We start from the raw sequence: 17,665 nt of genomic DNA on the forward strand, positions 1-17,665 counted from the left end.
GATCAGACTTTTTGATCACTTTTTAGTAATTTTTTTCATGATACAAAAAGCGACCAAAAATACGCTATTTTTGACTTTCAGAAATAGTCTGAATCGTGTGAAAGGTTAGAAGGTCCGACCAATCAGGGTGGGAACTTTACTGGTAAATACTCTGTATTTTTAAATTGCATGCACTGATTTACTGTCTAGTAGTGCCTCTCTACAGTATTATACAGTACTTTACTGCTCTTTACCTGTGCTAGCTGCCTCTTTGGACACCAGGTGAAGGCGGCTCCATATTGTATCTCAAGTACACTGTGTCTACTGTACAGGACCCTAAAGAAGAACCTGCCCTCTATGTATAAAGGGATTTATAACTTCTACTATCTATTCCTGACTTTTATATGTAAGGACTTGCTTTGTCTGTATTATTTATCCTGTCCCTTTTCTTTATTCTTTACTTATTTTGGGTAAACATTTTGGACACTTTTGAACAAACTGCTAGTTTTTCATTGTTATAGTCTTAAGATATAATGGTTTAAACATATAATGTTCCTTCTGGAACCAAATAATATTGTAACCTAAAAACCCATCTCTTCAGAACTGCCTATAACCTAAATAACCCTGCTGCCATCGCCTGGATTCACCTATTGAATGACTGCTTTCTTAACTGCTCTCAGAAGACCAGCTGTATCCCTCAGCTACTGTTTCCCTCCACCCTCCTTGTACACTGTAAGCCCTCAGGGGCAGGGCCCTCTCCCACTCTATACTAGTTTGTCAGTTGCGTTTGTATTTTGATAAGTATTTTAACCCCTTACAATTTGTACATCACCCTGGAACTAAAATAAAAAATAATAATTGTAATTTGATGAATCACTGTATTGGGGCAGTTTGGTAAAGACCCCACTGTAACTAGTTCCTATTTTTAACAGTTGTTTTGCTCAGAGAATACAGATTCTATAGCAGTAGACACTTTTTAGCCCCTTAGACATTTTTTGGTTGCATACACCTGCATTGCACTTAAAGTGTACAGTACATCCAGTGAAAATAAAGCTTATTGGTTGTGAGCTGCAGAACACCAATTTCTATTAGTTTACTAACGGGAAATGTATTATTTAACAGATACAGTGAAGCTGCAGCCAGGAAGCACTCACCTTTTTTACAAGTCTTTTGGCTCACATTACGCTTGCTGCATGTCATTTACCTTACCCTGTTAGTACTCCCCTGCAACCCCTCCCCCACAGTCGCAAAGGATGCTGTAACCACATAATATTATTAGCTACAAATTTCCCCTCTACAGACAGCTGTCATTTTCCTGTTTGGGTAAAATGTTCATCTTCTTTTAGCTCTATCTACCGACCTATCTATTTCTACAGGAAGGAAATAAAGGGTTGTTGTAATTTCAGTCTCCACTGTGCTCCATAGTGATGATTGGAGCTTTGTGTAGTATATAGCATGTGGGCAAAAACTGGATTTTTTTTTATTTGAGTTTCTTTTTATTAATCTCTGAAGGCACCATATGCATCATAGTGCTTTATATATGACATTATTACTTGTAATACAGATTGTTTCTATTATAAAAAAAAATTCCAGTCATTGCTATTTCATGTTAAAATCTGATTTAAATACCACATCTACATAAGTTCATTTGAATATGATAATTAACCCCTTCCCAACCCATGGCATACATGTATGTCATGTGTCGGCTCCCATTCTATAACGTGGGGCCACGGCGTGGCCCCTCGTCACAGCGGGTCGGGCCCGGCACCTAGGAACGGCCAGGACCCGTGGCTAATAGTGCGCGGCAGTGATCGCGGTGCCGTGCGATATTAACCCTTTAGACGCGGCGTTCAAAGTTGAATGCCGCGTCTAAAGGGAAAGTAAACTAATGCCGGCTAGCTCAGGGAGCTGCTCAGGATCGCCGCTGCAAAATCGCGGCATCCCGAACAGTCGGAGGATCCCTACCTGCCTCCTTGCTGTCCGATCACCGAATGACTGCTCAGTGCCTGAGATCCAGTCAAGCGGCAGAATCATTGATCACTGGTTTCCTATGAGAAACCAGTGATCAATGTAAAAGATCAGTGTGTGCAGTGTTATAGGTCCCTATGGGAGCTATAATATTGCAAAAAAAAAAGTGGAAAAAAAAAGTGAATATAGATCATTTAACTCCTTCCCTAATAAAAGTTTGAATCACCCCCCTTTTCCTATTTAAAAAAAAAAAAACTGTGTAAATAAAAATAAACATATGTGGTATCTTCGCATGCGAAAATGTCCAAATTATAAAAATATATCATTAATTAAACCGTACGGTCAATGGCGTACGCGCAAAAAATACCAAAGTCCAAAAAAGCGTATTTTTGGTCACTTTTTATATCATGAAAAAATGAATAAAAAGCGATCAAAAAGTCCAATCATTACAAAATTTATACCGCTAAAAACTTCAGATCACGACGCAAAAAATTTGCCCTCATACCGTCCCATACGCAGTAAAATAAAAAAGTTATAGGGGTCAGAAGATGACAATTTTAAACGTATAAATTTTCCTGTATGTAGTTATGATTTTTTCCAGAAGTACAATAAAAACAAACCTATATAAGTAGGATATCATTTTAACTGTATGGACCTAGAGAATAAAAATAAAGTGTCATTTTTACCGAAAAAATTTACTGCGTAGAAACGGAAGCCCCCAAAAGTTACAAAATTGTGTTTTTTCTTCGATTTGGTCGCACAATGAAATTTTTTTCCGTTTCTCTGCAGATTTTTGGGTAAAATGACTGATGTCATTACAAAGTAGAATTGGTGGCACAAAAAATAAGCCATCATATGGATTTTTAGGTGAAAAATTGAAAGAGTTATGGTTTTTTAAAGGTAAGGAGGAAAAAACAAAAGTGCAAAAATGGAAAAACCCTGGGTCATGAAGGGGTTAAAGTATTAACCAACTATATAAAGAAAATGCATTCATTTAATAAGAAAATGAGAGAATATCTTTGAATTTAACATACACATGTACAACCACATATAAGAAGGGGTAACTATAGATAAAACTGATAAGTTAGCATAGATTTACTAAAACAGTGAATTTCTTAGTTAGACTAGGAAGTCTAAGAACGTGTCAGAATTATCACAGTGGCTCATGCTGTTTGCTAAAATTGGTGCATATTTAGACATTTAAAGAGGAATTTACTAACATATGAGATGTTGGTCTTAAGTAAAACCCACTAGTGTGAGCTTGCATCACATTTATCTAGAGATGCATCTAAGGCTGCCCATGTGACAATCGTAGAAATCTATTGGAACTGGTGTAGATTTCAGCAACAATTTATACCTGTTTGTAGGTTTAAAATATAGTAAACATGGCTTGTGAGAAGGCCATTCCCCTTTCCACAAATTCATGCCTACTTTATGCATAGCTTCACCTTCTGTAGCTCTGCGCCAGGCACAACTCTTCATAAAATCCCCTTCAACTTTAAGGACTGTCCAGCTTTACACTACCTATTAGTTGGCTTAATTTGTAGCAGAATTTTGAAATTGGGGCATACATTTTCACATTTAAAGTCATGTCACTTTTCACTAAGTCTAGCCCCCTTTTTAACAAAGTCATGTCCCCTAATCGGACAAGGCATAAAAAGTGTCTAAAACACATAGTAAACCTGGTGCATTCATTAGGTATGTCCCAATATAATTTTTTTGAATATATACCGATACTTTTATCCTAGTATTCACTGATACCAATTTTGGATACTTGACAACCTGTTTGAAATGCTGCTTACCATGTAAAAATCTGTGCAGTCGTTGTGAAGATATTGGTCTCATTGCTATTACTTGGAAATTTCTTGTTCTACACCAAGACCAGCTGCTGCAGTGTTACAGACAGCAGAACGGAGAAGCAGAGCGGCGCTGCCACATTGTACAGTCCTTCCATTTAAGTGAGTGCCTGGGTACTACCTACAATGATGTTGGTCGCTGGGTAAAACCCTCGGGCAGCAAGTATCGGAAATGGTATTGGAGATATTTGTAAGAGTACTGGTATCGGGACATCCCTAACATCCAGTATTTTGTTAGTTTTTTTGCCAAAATCCGGCCAGAATTTGGGTGTAATTGCAACAATTAATGAAGGCTAATGCTGAAATCAAAAGATTCTTAGCCTTGGGTTCTTAAAAGGTATGTGGCAAACACTACCTGCTGAAGTCAAGAAAAAAAAACATGTTTATATTTCTTTACATTGTAAATTTATTACATTGTAAATTTATTTGTAACAGCTTGTGTCTCCTAAGACATAGTTGGCAATTAACAGTTAGCGTAGCCACGTAAATTATCATCAAAAAGCTTCTATGGCTGAAAGAAATTTACACTACCCAATTGGCATTAAAGGGGTTGTCCAGGAAAAAACTTTTTTTTATAGACAGTCATGGTAGAAAATGAAGTATTTCTCACAGAAAATGATTGCAGTAACACATGTTTTGCTATACACATGTTTATTCCCTTTGTGTTTATTGGAAGTAAACCAAAAAAGGGAGGAAAAAAAGCAAATTGGACATAATGTCACACCAAACTCCAAAAATGGGCTGGACAAAATTATTGGCACCCTTTCAAAATTGTTAAAAAATAAGATTGTTTCAAGCATGTGATGCTCCTTTAAACTCACCTGGAGCAAGTAACAGGTGTGGGCAATATAAAAATAACACTTGAAAGCAGATAGAAAGGACTGAAGTTCACTTAGTATTTGCATTTTGTGTCTGCGTGTGCCACTCTAAGCATGAACAATGGAAAAAGGAGAAGAGAACTGTCTGAGGACTTGAGAACCAGAATTGTGGAAAAATATCAACAACCTCAAGGTTACAAGTCCATCTCCAGAGATCTAGATTTGCCTTTGTCCACAGTGCGCAACATTATCAAGAAGTTTGCAACCCATGGCATTGTTGCCAATCTCCCTGGGCATGGACGGAAGAGAAAAATTGATGAAAGGTGTCAACGCAGGATTGTCCGCATGATTGAAAAGCAGCCCCAAACAAGTTCCAAAGATATTCAAGCTGTCCTGCAGGCTCAGGGAGCATCAGTGTCAGCACAAACTATCAGTCAACATTTAAAGGAAAAATGTCAGCTTGCTCCCCCCGCACTAACCAGCAGTACTGGCTGATAGTCCGGGGGACGCTGATCCATTTGATGCTTACTGTGCCAGGAAATGTTTGTTTTTCCCTATATGCTAATTAAGTGCTAACTGGCCGAGGTGGCATTAACTGGCACTCTGACATCACCGCCGCTGGTCGCAGCACCGCCCAGCTAATAAATATTTCTCCCCTCACTCTGCCTCTCCCTCTTCTCCCCACTCTGTAATGAAGAGGGAGAGGCAGAGGGAGGGGAGGTATATTGATGAGCTGGGCAGCGCTGCGACCCGCGGCCGCTGACGTCAGGTGGGTCCGTGCACAGTAAGCATCAAACTGATCAGCGTCCCCTGCGCATCAGCCAGGGGGGGGGGGGTGCAAGCTGACAGTTTTCCTTTAAATGAAATGACACGCTATGGCAGGAGACCCAGGAGGACCCCACTGCTGACACACACAGACATAAAAAAGCAAGACTACATTTTGCCAAAATGAACTTGAGTTAGCCAAAATCCTTCTGGGAAAACGTCTTGTGGTCAGATGAGACCAAGATAGAGCTTTTTGGTAAAGCACATTAGTCTACTGTTTACCGAAAAGGGAATGAGGCCTACAAAGAAAAGAGAACAGTACTAACAGTGAAATATGGTGGCGGTTCAATGATGGTTTGGGGTTGTTTTGCTGCCTCTGGCACTGGGTGTCTTGAATGTGTGCAAGGCATCATGAAATCTGAGAATTACCAATGGATTTTGGGTCGCACTGTACAGCCCAGTGTCAGAAAGCTTGGTTTGCGTCTTGAGATCTTGGGTCTTCCAGCAGGACAATGACCCCAAACATACGTCAAAAAGCACCTAGAAATGGATGGCAACAAAGCGCTGGAGAGTTCTGAAGTGGTCAGCAATGATGTCCAAATTGCTTTTATTCCTCCCTTTTTTGGATTAATTCCAAAACAAACAAAGGGAATAAACATGAGTATATCGAAACATGTGTAACTGCAATCCTTTTCTGTGAGAAATACTTAATCTTCTAGAAAATTTTCAGGGGTGCCAACATTTATGGCCATGACTGTATCAACTGGCTCCAGAAAGTTAAACAGATTTGTAAATTACTTCTATTAAAAAAATCTTAATCCTTTCGGTATTTATGAGATGCTGAAGTTGAGTTGTTCTTTTCTGTCTAAGTGCTCTCTGATGACATCTGTCTCAGGAGCTGTCCAGAGTAGAAGTAAATCCCCATAGCAAACCTCTTCTACTCTGTGCAGTTCTCAAGACAAGCAGAGAGCACGATTGCCAGACAGAAAAGAACAACTCAACTTCAGCAGCTGATAATTATTGGAAGGATGAAGATTTTTTTAATAGAAGTAATTTAAAAATCTGTTTAACTTTCTGGAGCCAGTTTATTAAAAAAAAAAAAAAAAGTTTTTTTCCTGGAATACCTCTTTAAGCCTCATTTTATTAGTTACACTCATTTTTCACAGAAAATTGTGAAAACTAGGCTTTATTAAAGGGGTTAGCTGCAAATAGGTGATACTTTAAGTTTTTTGATTGAGTGTGACTGCAAGGCCCCCCACCAGTCACAAGAATGGGTGTCCTTTGCTCCCTAAATGAATGTGACAGCAATCATGCTTAGCCATCGCTCCTTTGTCTAACTATTTTCTTTCTGAATATAACCTAGTACTTGGAGATAGCCCCTTTAATTGATCAGTAAGTGTGGGATTGTCCAAACTATTAAAATATGTTTATGATCCCATGTGTTAATAAAAAAATGTGTTAAAAAAATGCTGATTTTTTGGTCACATCATATGTCAGAAAAAAAGTTGTACTAATAAAAAATGACTGATCACAGCGCAAACAATTAGCCCTCATACAGCCCTGTATATAGAAAGAAGAAGATTATATGGGTCAGAATAAGGCAATTTTAAATGGACACTGATTTGCAAAAATGTTTTATACAATCTAATGTAAATGATAACATTATATGTATTTTTGTAATATAAATTGGTTAGAAAATGTGTATATTTGTCTCGGCTAGGACAAAGTACATGGAGTGTGGGCGGGACAAGCAGGGCTTGTCAATCCTGGCTTGTCAATCAGCCTGCTGTGTTAGCCGGGGGTGACAGCGCCTCAGTGCACAGCACAATGCACCTTATTCTGTTTTGCACACAAATTACCACCTAAAAGGTTACAACAGGCGAGTGGGGGTCAGGGATTGTTATAGTTGTACATCTTCATTTTACACAATAGTTTCCTTCTCTAGCTGAGGGCAGCTGCCAAGAGTGGCATATTGAATCTGGTGAAAACTTGAAAACTATATTTAAGGAGTTATGTGCAAACCTATGATCTGTTATGTGCCGATCAGCAGTGATTAATATTAAGCTGATATGTGATTGGTTATTATGGGCGACACCACCAGTTCTTCTCTATACTAGGTTTTTAAATAATTCATATTGGCTCCTGGGCCCCCAAACCCAAAAATGCTTTTTATAGCAATGCTGCTGAGGGGCCTTTGAAATTCGTCAGTCACCAGGGTTTGGCTTCCACCTCTGCCCCCTGTCGATAGTTATTCTACTTTATGATGGTGGCGGTCTGCAAGCAGTTGAATAAAGTGTTTATGATTGGAAACTTTGGCAGGAAATCAACAACCAAAGCTGTGTTGTTTCCTCTTTTCTTTCCTCTCTCCTACTCGGATAACTTTGCTGTCCTTAGGATGGCCTGCGCTTGGATGTCAGAAAAACGTGTACTCATGTCTATGGATACATGCCACTATTATTCAACAACATTAAAGAAATCTTTTTTGAAGCTTGAAATTAAAGGGGTTACATATTTGGAAAATAATTATGTCAGGGTATAGCATACATGTTTATTAGTGGGGGGGGGGGGGCTGATCATACAGACCCTCATTATTCATATGAACAAGGATCCTATAGAGAAGAGTTGGCCTCACCTACATGGGCTCTCTATTATCCTGACAGGAGAATGCATAAACAGTGTGTAGACTGTTTTTAGCATGATGAACCTTCTCTGATATACTCATGGCAGAAGGTTTATTGATAATTCATTAATCGATGTGATATATTAGTAATAATGCCATTCTGCTTTTGCAGGTTAAGAAAACGTGTACAGAATCAGATGTTCCAGAGCCTCAGAATTCCAGGTAACTGGCTTTATAACTTTTCACGATTAGCAGATGGAGTACAAAAGTGATTTGTTAGGAGGTGGTCCAAGGACCATGAGTGTGAAAGAAAACAGAGGCAGAAAATACCTGGGTGGATAGCATATGGGCTAGGCGAACATGCTTTGAAATGTAACTCACACCAGGCATGCTAATGGTGTTAATGGCTTTTACAATTAATACGAGAGTGGAATGGAGAAGATGGGAGGAGATAAAAGCAGAAACACTTTGCAGGAACAATATTGCTAACTTGTCACCTGTTACACATCAGAAGGATAGTTCATTCTCTAAGGCTAAGTTTCCACTTGGTTTTTTTCTGGCAGTTTTTGGAATACTGCCACTGCAGTTTTTGAGCCACAGTCAGAAGTGTATTCAAAAGGAATAGGACATATAAAGGAAGGACTTACACTTCTGATCCCTTATGGATCCACTTCTGACTTTGGCTCAAAAACTGCAGTGACAGTATTCCAAAAACTGCTAGAAAAAAAACAAGTGGAAACAGCTTAAGTCCTAGCAGAAATGGGCTCTCCATCTAAAATGAATAGTCCTTTTTTATTCTCAGGTGATGCTGGAAACACCAAGCCAACTGCATTTGATATCTATGAGAGTATGGGCTCAGTTTTGTAAGGCTGGTATATCTGCATGTGTGTACTATTTCATGGAAATACTAGTATTAAATACTCAAATTCTAATTAAAATAAGAGCTAAGCTAAATAGAAATGTTTTTAATGGGATTCTGCTGCACCATTTACACTATGGAATTTCCATTGCTGATGTTCCACTGCAAAAATTCCCACTACGGAACATCCGCCCAATATTCCAGGCAGAGATACCCTCTGTGGGAAAGCGATTTCTTCTTTTAGACCATAGGCTGCGACGATTGTTGATATAGCAAGTACAGTAATAGTTATTCGCTTCACAAGTTCCACTGATTGTGAGGGTCTATTGACAATGGTATAAAGTGATTTGTACGAATAATGATTTATACACGGGTTTACACAAGAGCATGCAGGATCAACAAACTGTTATTTTTATGCCTGCTCTGTAAGACAAATACGTGTTTTATTGTTTGGTGTTTGCTTGCTGGGTGTGTTTATACTGAGCAATGATCAGGAAGGAAGGTTCAAACAATCTTTTGGGCGATCATCCCTCATTTTCATTGGAACAGAGACACCGAAGCTCTTCCCAAAGGAAATTTTCATAATTAAAAAAAAAAAAAAAAAACACTTGCTTTAGGGTACTTTTGTATTGTTTTTCCTTTAGCATAAAGATATGTATGGCAGCATGGCTGAGTAAACATGATTACCTAATGCCTAATAAAAGGTATTCATACGTTATATCTGCAGCTAAACTTGATGGTTTCCAGTTAGCAACAGAAGATTCTGTTAAAGTAAAAAATAAATAAAGTAAAGTGACAATAAAAAAAACATATTTCTGAATGTTAGATTTCACTAAATAGCCAATGCTAATGAAATATAATGCTGTTAAGAGAGTATGTGGTAATTATTATTACAACATGAAAAATTTTTACAAGATGAAAAACAACATGGGTTTACTTCTGGGAGATCATGTCAAACAAATCTTATTGATTATTTTGACTTGGTGACTAAAATAATAGATGGTGGAGGGGAAGTAGATATCGAATATCTAAATTTTAATAAGGCTTTTGACACTGTCCCACATAGAAGACATCAATAAACTACAGTCATTGAGCTTGGACTCCCATGTTGTTGGGTGGATGAGGCAGTGGCTGAGTGACAGACAACAGAGGGTTGTAGTCAATGGAGTATATTCAGAGCAAGGTCTTGTCACCAGTGGGATACCTCAGGGATCTGTACTGGAACTAATCTTGTTTAATATCTTCATTAGTGAAATCGCAAAAGGTCTCAATGGTAAGGTATGTCTTTTTGCTGATGATACAAAGATAAGTAACAGGGGTGATGTGCCTGGAGGGAAACGCCAAATGGAAAAGAATTTAGGAAAACTAGAAGAATGGTCAGAACTCTTGCAACTGAAATGCAATGTGGATAAGTGCAAGATAATGCACCTGTGGCATAAAAACCCTCGGGCAGAATACAGAATATTTGACACAGTCCTGACCTCAGTATCTGAGGAAAGGGATTTAGGAGTAATTATTTCAGAAGACTTAAAAGGTAGGAAGACAATGTAATAGAGCAGCAGGAAATGCTAGCAGAATGCTTGGATGTATAGGGAGAGGTATAAGCAGTAGAAAGAGAGAAGTGCTCATGCCGCTGTACAGAACACTGGTGAGGCCTCACTTGGAGTATTGTGCACAGCACTGGAGGCCATATCTCCAGAAGGATATAGATACTCTGGAGAGTTCGGAAAAGAGCTAATAAACTAGTATATGGATTGCAGGATAAAACTTACCAGGAAAGGTTAAAAAGGACCTTAAAAGGGGTTATCCAGGAAAAAAATTTTTTTTCATATATCAACTGGCTCCAGAAAGTTAAACAGATTTGTAAATTACTTCTATTAAAAAAATCTTAATGAGCTTCTGAAGTTAAGGTTGTTCTTTTCTATCTAAGTGCTCTCTGATGACACGTGTCTCGGGAACCGCCCAGTTTAGAAGAGGTTTGCTATGGGGATTTGCTTCTAAACTGGGCGGTTCCCGAGACACGTGTCATCAGAGAGCACTTAGACAGAAAAGAACAACCTTAACTTCAGAAGCTCATAAGTACTGAAAGGATTAAGATTTTTTAATAGAAGTAATTTACAAATCTGTTTAACTTTCTGGAGCCAGTTGATAGATCAAAAAAAGTTTTTTTCCTGGATAACCCCTTTAACATGTATAGCTTGGAAGAAAGAAGAAACAAAGGGGATATGATAAAGACTTTTACATACATAAAGGGAATCAACATGGTAAAGGAGGAGAACATATTTAAAAGAAGAAAAAAACATGCATGGGATAAGCATAAGGCTATCCTTCATATAAGATAGGGCCAGGGACTATTGATAGGATTCAGATTATTGAGCAGACTAGATGGGCCAAATTGTTCTTACCTGCCGACACATTCTATGTTTAGATGTTTCTGTGTATAACTCACAAATAGAGAAACAAAACATGGCCGCACATCCACAACTTGTACTATGATCTAATCGCTTCTCAGCATAATTTAAAAAAACTAACAGGTTGGCCACGTCAAGGCCACTTGATAACGGTGGGTTCCTTAACCAACACTGGCGTAGACCACCACCACTGGGGCACTAAGCCCACAGGGGGGACGACCCAGTGGCCAGGCAGCCCCACTGTTGCCCATCCAAGCCCCTGGCTCTGACCAAAATCACCCAACATACAAAGCACCACAGCAACAATGGCTGCTGCAGAGCACAACACCCGTGTGAATACCTACCATGTGCTCCCTGTCAGGGGGCTGGGAGAGTGCTTGGAGGAAACCCTCAAGCATTCTCCTGCTGAATAAAAATGTCTGGGCCAAATGGGTGGAGTTGAGTGCTGGCCAGGGAAAAGCAAAATATGTGAGGGGGCAGAAAACAATGTAGTCAAAAATAATGAAACAGAACATGGCTGCACATCCACAACTAGTCTCTTAATTGATCTATAATATTCCCCTTACAAAATTCGAAATATAAGTCACTACCTCTGTTAATATAATGAAAAACTAGAGCAATGAAAATTGCAAATACTAATTTACCTTTTAGTTTAACTCTGTACTGATAATATAGCTCTTGGAAAGAGAATAGCCTGTGTCAGCAGAAGTTTTGGGTATCATTGCTTCTCAGAATAAGTAATACCTATACCATTAACAGTAAGTGAAACAATGTATAGCACTGTGGGTGACCTCACATATCTACTTAATGTCTGGTTTATAGTGGTCGACTAATGGTGAACACCAAGAAAATGTAAATACAGGAAAATGTAAAAGAATAAAAAAAGAATACGATCATAAAACTGAGCAGGCCGAATAAGAATATTGTACTTATTCATTATAAAATTATTACAATTCCATATTGACTATTTTCTTAATGTTTCAAGGAAAAAACGGAGGCAAGAAAAAGTAGGGCAGCTGTCTATGGGAATGAATAAGGTTGCTAGTTTCATTTTTCAAATGGTTTCTGAAAGTAAGAAACAAAGACTGCTTTCAGCAACTTATCGCACTTTCTTTGCACATGTTTTTGGGAATGTTCAAGGTGCTATGGTCAATGGGGGGGAGCATGCAGTATTTTCCCCTGACAAGAAGTAGAAATACTTGATAATGAAACATTGGCACCTTCACCAAAAGGATTTCACCTTACCCTCACATTAAGAAGTTTCCATATACTTTGTTGCACTGGTAGCCTTTATTGTTTAGTTGGTCAGGGTTCCTAATCTGGTTGTCTGGGCACCAAACAAGAAAACCAATACTGTAGTATGAATAATGGGGGGGGGGGGGGGGAGATGAATCAAAACCTGTTGCTTATAGCAACCAATCAGATTGCTTCTCATATTAACAAGGTCTCTACAAAATGAAAGAAGCAATTTGATTGATTGCTATGGGCAACTGGGCCACTTTTCCTCTTCACAGGTTTTGATAAATCTCCCCCAATATGTCTATTGTAGTCAGGCTACTGACAAGCTGGAGGAAAAACTCAGAACATTCCACTTTTTGGTAGCTTCTGTTTTGATCACTTGGTCTAAGTCAACTCTCAAAGCATATGAAAAATCCCTACTAAGTAAACAGAAGTTCTCTCCAAACTTGAATTTAGCCCATGTATGTGAAGAAATCCTGAGGGTTTGTGTAGAATATTTCATCAGGAATGTATTGGTCGCAGGTTGTAGATTCCGAGCCAAAATTACTTTTTTATGAAGATAATAGTTTTGTGTGCCTGAAAGGAACCAAAGTCCCCCGACATAAGTATTTTAACCAACACACAGTAGTTGTCAGCCTTGGGGAAGCTATGAAACTAATTTATAATAGAAATAATTCAAATAAATAAATGCATAGGTAAATCAATCAATCCACAATGATGAAAGTGTTATTTCCATAGACCAAAAACCGAATATTTAGAGCTGTTTAGAAGATATAGGGAGAAATTTACTACTATTTGGTCTTAGTTAAAACTGCTCTGAAATAAGATGTGCCAGATGTGCTAAGAGGCAAAAGCCTTTTTAAAGGGAATATGTCAGCTCTAGGCCATGCTCAAAGCTCAAGGGTCAAAGAGGTGGTGCTGGGCAAAGCAGCACGTATCCTCCCTCCCTTGATTTATTGACATGCAGGGCTTATCTACCAGCTCTGAGTGGGGTGAAGAAGGGAGAAGATGTATCCTGTGGCTCAGCAACACATCCTTGACACAAGCATGATCTAGAACTGACAAATTCTCTTCAAATTTGGCAACTTATTTTCACTATCTATGCAAAATACTGTACTTTGAAGTTTACTTCAGCAATAAGTTGGAGTAGATTTTGGACATAACTTGAGACAATTTCTGGCACAAGTTATGTTAAAGGGGTACTACGCTGCTCAGCATTTGGAACAAACTGTTCCGAACACTGGAGCCGGGAGCTCGTGACGTCATAGCCCCGCCCCCTCATGAAGTCACACCTTGCCCCCTCAATGCAAGTCTATGGGAGGGGACATGATAGCCACCACGCCCCCTCCCATAGGCTTGCATTGAGGAGGCGTGGTGTGACAACATGAGGGGGCGGGGCTATGACATCACAAGCTGAGTTTGTTCCAAACGCTGAGCAACGGAGTACCCCTTTAAATCTGCCAAGCCCCTGCTCCTTCGCTGTAAGCCCTGTCCACTTTTTTTTTGGGCTCTGGTAAGTGTGAAAAATCGCACATTGTTTTTAAAGCGTTACTGCAAAATTTGCAATATTTGTTCACCAGAAAAAAGGTGTTGAGGGATAATTCATTTGCCCCATAATTGACATGTGAGTACTTAAATCCCAATGTCCCGTAATTATTGGAATTGTAAATTCTAATTATCTAGACCATACATTACAGAATATCTACACTGATGTCATTACAAAGTAGAATTGGTGGCGCAAAAAAATAAGCCATTATATGGATTTTTAGGTGCAAAATTTAAAGAGTAATGATTTTTTAAAGGCAAGGAGCAAAAAACGAAGATGCAAAAACGGAAAAACACCCGGTCCTTAAGGGGTTAAGGATCAGATATGTTGGATTCCAGCGTTTGATCTTTTGTTCTACCAGTAGATCCTTTTCTGTCAAAAGTGTTTGGCAGCATCTTGTTTCCCTTTTCCCTGATGAAAAAAACATATGCTCAGCCATATAGGCTGACATTTATCATTGTAGGTTTCAATAAAGCATTTTTCTACACCTTTTTTTGTGTGCTAGTAATGTGTAGGAGCACCCCCCCCCCAGTGACCCCATTTTGGAAACTACACCCCTCACATAGTGTAATAAGGGGTGCAGTGAGCATTTACACCCCACAGATTTTTTGAACGAGGGTCCATGAAAATGAAAACATTTTTCATTTGCACAGCCCACTGTTCCAAAGATCTGTCAACCGTCTGTGCAGTTTAATTGCTCACTGCACCCCTTTATTACATTCCGTGAGGGGTGTAGTTTCCGAAATAGGGTCACATGTGGAGGGGGGGGGTCCACTGTTCTGGCACCATGGAGGCTTTGTAAACGCACATGGCCCCCGACTTCTATTCCAACCAAATTCTCTTTCCAAAAGCCCAATGGTGCTCCTTCTGTTCTGAGACCTGTAGTGCGCCAGCAGAGCACTTTACGTTCACATATGGGGTATTTCCTTACGCGGGAGAAATTAGGCTTCACATTTTGGGGTCCATTTTCTCCTATTACCCCATGTGAAAATGAAAAATTTGGAGTAACACTTAAAAATCTAATTTTTCACTTTCACGTCCAACTTCAACGCAAACCTGTCAAACACCTTTGAGGTGTTAAGACTCACTATACCCCTTGTTACGTTCCTTGAGGGGTGTAGTTTCCCAAATCATGTGCTATGTGGGGATTTTTTGCTGTTCTGGCCGATATCCAGCATTAACCCTTTAGACACAGCAATCAAAGTTGATTGCGACGTCTAAATTGAGAGTAGAACTATCCCGGCATGACAGAATCACGATGTCCCAATCAGCTTACTGGATAACGGGAGGGTCCTCACTTGACTCCATCGGCGATCTACTGCTCCATGCCTGCGCAGCAGGCTAGAGCAGCAGAGCGCCAGTAACACTGATCAATGCTATGCGCCAGTAACACTGATCAAAAGATTGCATGGTATTGCCTCCTAAGGGGGCTAAAAACAAACAAAAAAAAAAAGTTAAAAGTGGTAAAAAAAAAAATAAGGGAATAAATGTGTACAAAAATTTAAAATCACCCTCCTTTTTCTATTTTTTAAATAAAATAATTTAATTAAAAAAACTAATAATCATAAGTGGTATAATCATATATTAAAATATAAGGTTAGCTAAACCGCACGGTTGATGGCATACATATAAAAAAAAAAAATACCAAAGTCCAAAATTGTGAATTTTGGGTCACTTTATATACCATAAAAATATTAAGAAAAAGCGATCAAAAAGTCTTCTCTAAACAAAAATGGTACCGATAAAAACTACAGACCACGGTGCAAAAAATAAGCCCTCATATAGCCCCATTTGTGGAAAAATAAAGAACAAGTATACAATATTAGGCACACCAAATCAAGTATAGCAATCTTTATTAGAATCAACACAAATAATCACATACAACATGTATATTCAGACAAAACCCCATTAAAAACATTTAAAATACACATAGGTGTCCTCCCACAACAGGGAGAAGCACTTAGGACCCCTCCCTGTATCCAACACTGCCTCCACACACGTAAGATAGCTCTATGCAATTGTATAAATACCTAAATACATAAATTGTACTGTCCTAGCCCCACTATCAAATAGTTACCAATATACGACCTGATAATCAGTAGTCTCACAATATATATATATATATATATATATATATATATATATATATATATATGATAGGTAGCTGGAAAAATGCAAGAACCAGGGGCAGTGGGGCAGTATTTGTCCATCAGGTGTCCTCCTGAACCCTAGGGGGTTCAGGAGGACACCTGATGGACAAATACTGACCCACAGGCTTCCGGAGGCCACCTGATGGACAAATACTGACCCACAGGGTTCAGGAGGACACCTGATGGACAAATACTGATCCACTGCCTCTGGTTCTTGCATTTTTCCAGCTCCCTATAATATATTTTGTGGGATTACTGATTATCAGGTCGTATATTGGTAACTATTTGATAGTGGGGCTAGGACAGTACATTTTATGTATTTAGGTATTTATACAATTGCATAGAGCTATCTTACATGTGTGTGGAGGAAGTGTTGGATACAGCTATATACAGGTGTCCTGGGAGGGGTCCTAGGGGCTTCTCCCTGTTGTGGGAGGACACCTATGTGTCTTTTAAATGTTTTTAATGGGGTTTTGTCTGATTAGACATGTTGTATGTGATTATTTGTGTTGATTCTAATAAAGATTGTTATACTTGATTGGGTGTGTGCTATTTGGTGTACTTCTTGCTTTGGTTGTGCATTAGGCAGCATCCCCTTCTTTTATTGGAGCTGAGCCTGCTTGTGTCTTAAGTGAATAGGGGTCAGAAGATGACAATTTTATTAAACATACAAATTTTGGTGGATGTAGTTCAAATTTTTTTGAAAGCAGTAAAATAAATAAAACCTTCATAAATTGGGTATCCCTGTAACCGTATGGAGCTACAGAATAAAGATAACGTGTAATTTTTACCAAAAAGTGCACTGTGTGAAAACGGAAGCCCTAACAATTAGCAAAATGGCGTTTTGCTTTTTTCATTTCATGCCACAAATATATATATTTTTTGTTTTGCCGCAGATTATGTTATAAAATAAGTAATGTCATTACAAAGTACAATTGGTGAAAAAAGGAAACAAGCCATTATATGGGTCTGTAAGTGCAAAATTGAACGCGTTTAGATTTTTAGAAGATGAAGAAAAAAGGAAAGGGCAAAAACGAAGATTGTTTTCAGTCCTTAAGGTGAAAATGAGTCCTTAAGGGGTTAATTACACATTATAACTATGAAAACATATCTTGGCTATAGATAAGGAATAACTGTTGGCCAGAACAAAGTATTTCGTTACCCTTAGAGTGAAATGTTGAAATTTATATTTGTATTCTGAAAAAATAAATAAATATTGTAGTATTGAAGTGCACTCTAGTGGTTCGTGTGGTTATTACTCTCAATCATTTCCACACTTCTTAATGTGCCCAGCCCCCTCAATGCAAGTCTATGGGAGGGAGCGTGGCCGCAAAAATGAGCCGACCGGAGTCAGCGTTTGACTCGGGTCGTCTCATTGAAATGAATGGGGTTCTGTCCGGATCCGGCTGGGGTATGGGAGAGGCCAGATTTCGCTCCTCCCAACTAGTGTTGAG

At 38.9% G+C, this 17,665-nt stretch overlaps 1 protein-coding gene and 1 long non-coding RNA gene across 10 annotated transcripts in view; one reads left to right on the forward strand and one right to left on the reverse strand.

The window, feature by feature from the left end:
• EYA4 (EYA transcriptional coactivator and phosphatase 4) overlaps positions 1 to 17,665 on the forward strand; it is a 401,807-nt gene that overhangs the window by 184,158 nt on the left and 199,984 nt on the right. For all 8 annotated transcript variants that reach the window (XR_008891352.1, XM_056566571.1, XM_056566572.1 and 5 more), the window contains one exon: positions 8,179 to 8,228. Coding sequence is in view for 6 of the 8 variants with exons in the window: in XM_056566571.1 (XP_056422546.1) it covers positions 8,179 to 8,228 (50 nt within the window). In the remaining 2 variants the exon portion in view is untranslated. The remainder of the gene's footprint in view (positions 1 to 8,178; positions 8,229 to 17,665) is intronic.
• The window catches only part of LOC130362314 (uncharacterized), a 32,174-nt gene that overhangs the window by 5,740 nt on the left and 8,769 nt on the right, over positions 1 to 17,665 (reverse strand). The gene's annotated exons all lie outside the window — the stretch shown is intronic.

This window comes from Hyla sarda, chromosome 3 (genome assembly GCF_029499605.1).
Source record: "Hyla sarda isolate aHylSar1 chromosome 3, aHylSar1.hap1, whole genome shotgun sequence".
NCBI classification, from domain to species: domain Eukaryota; kingdom Metazoa; phylum Chordata; class Amphibia; order Anura; family Hylidae; genus Hyla; species Hyla sarda.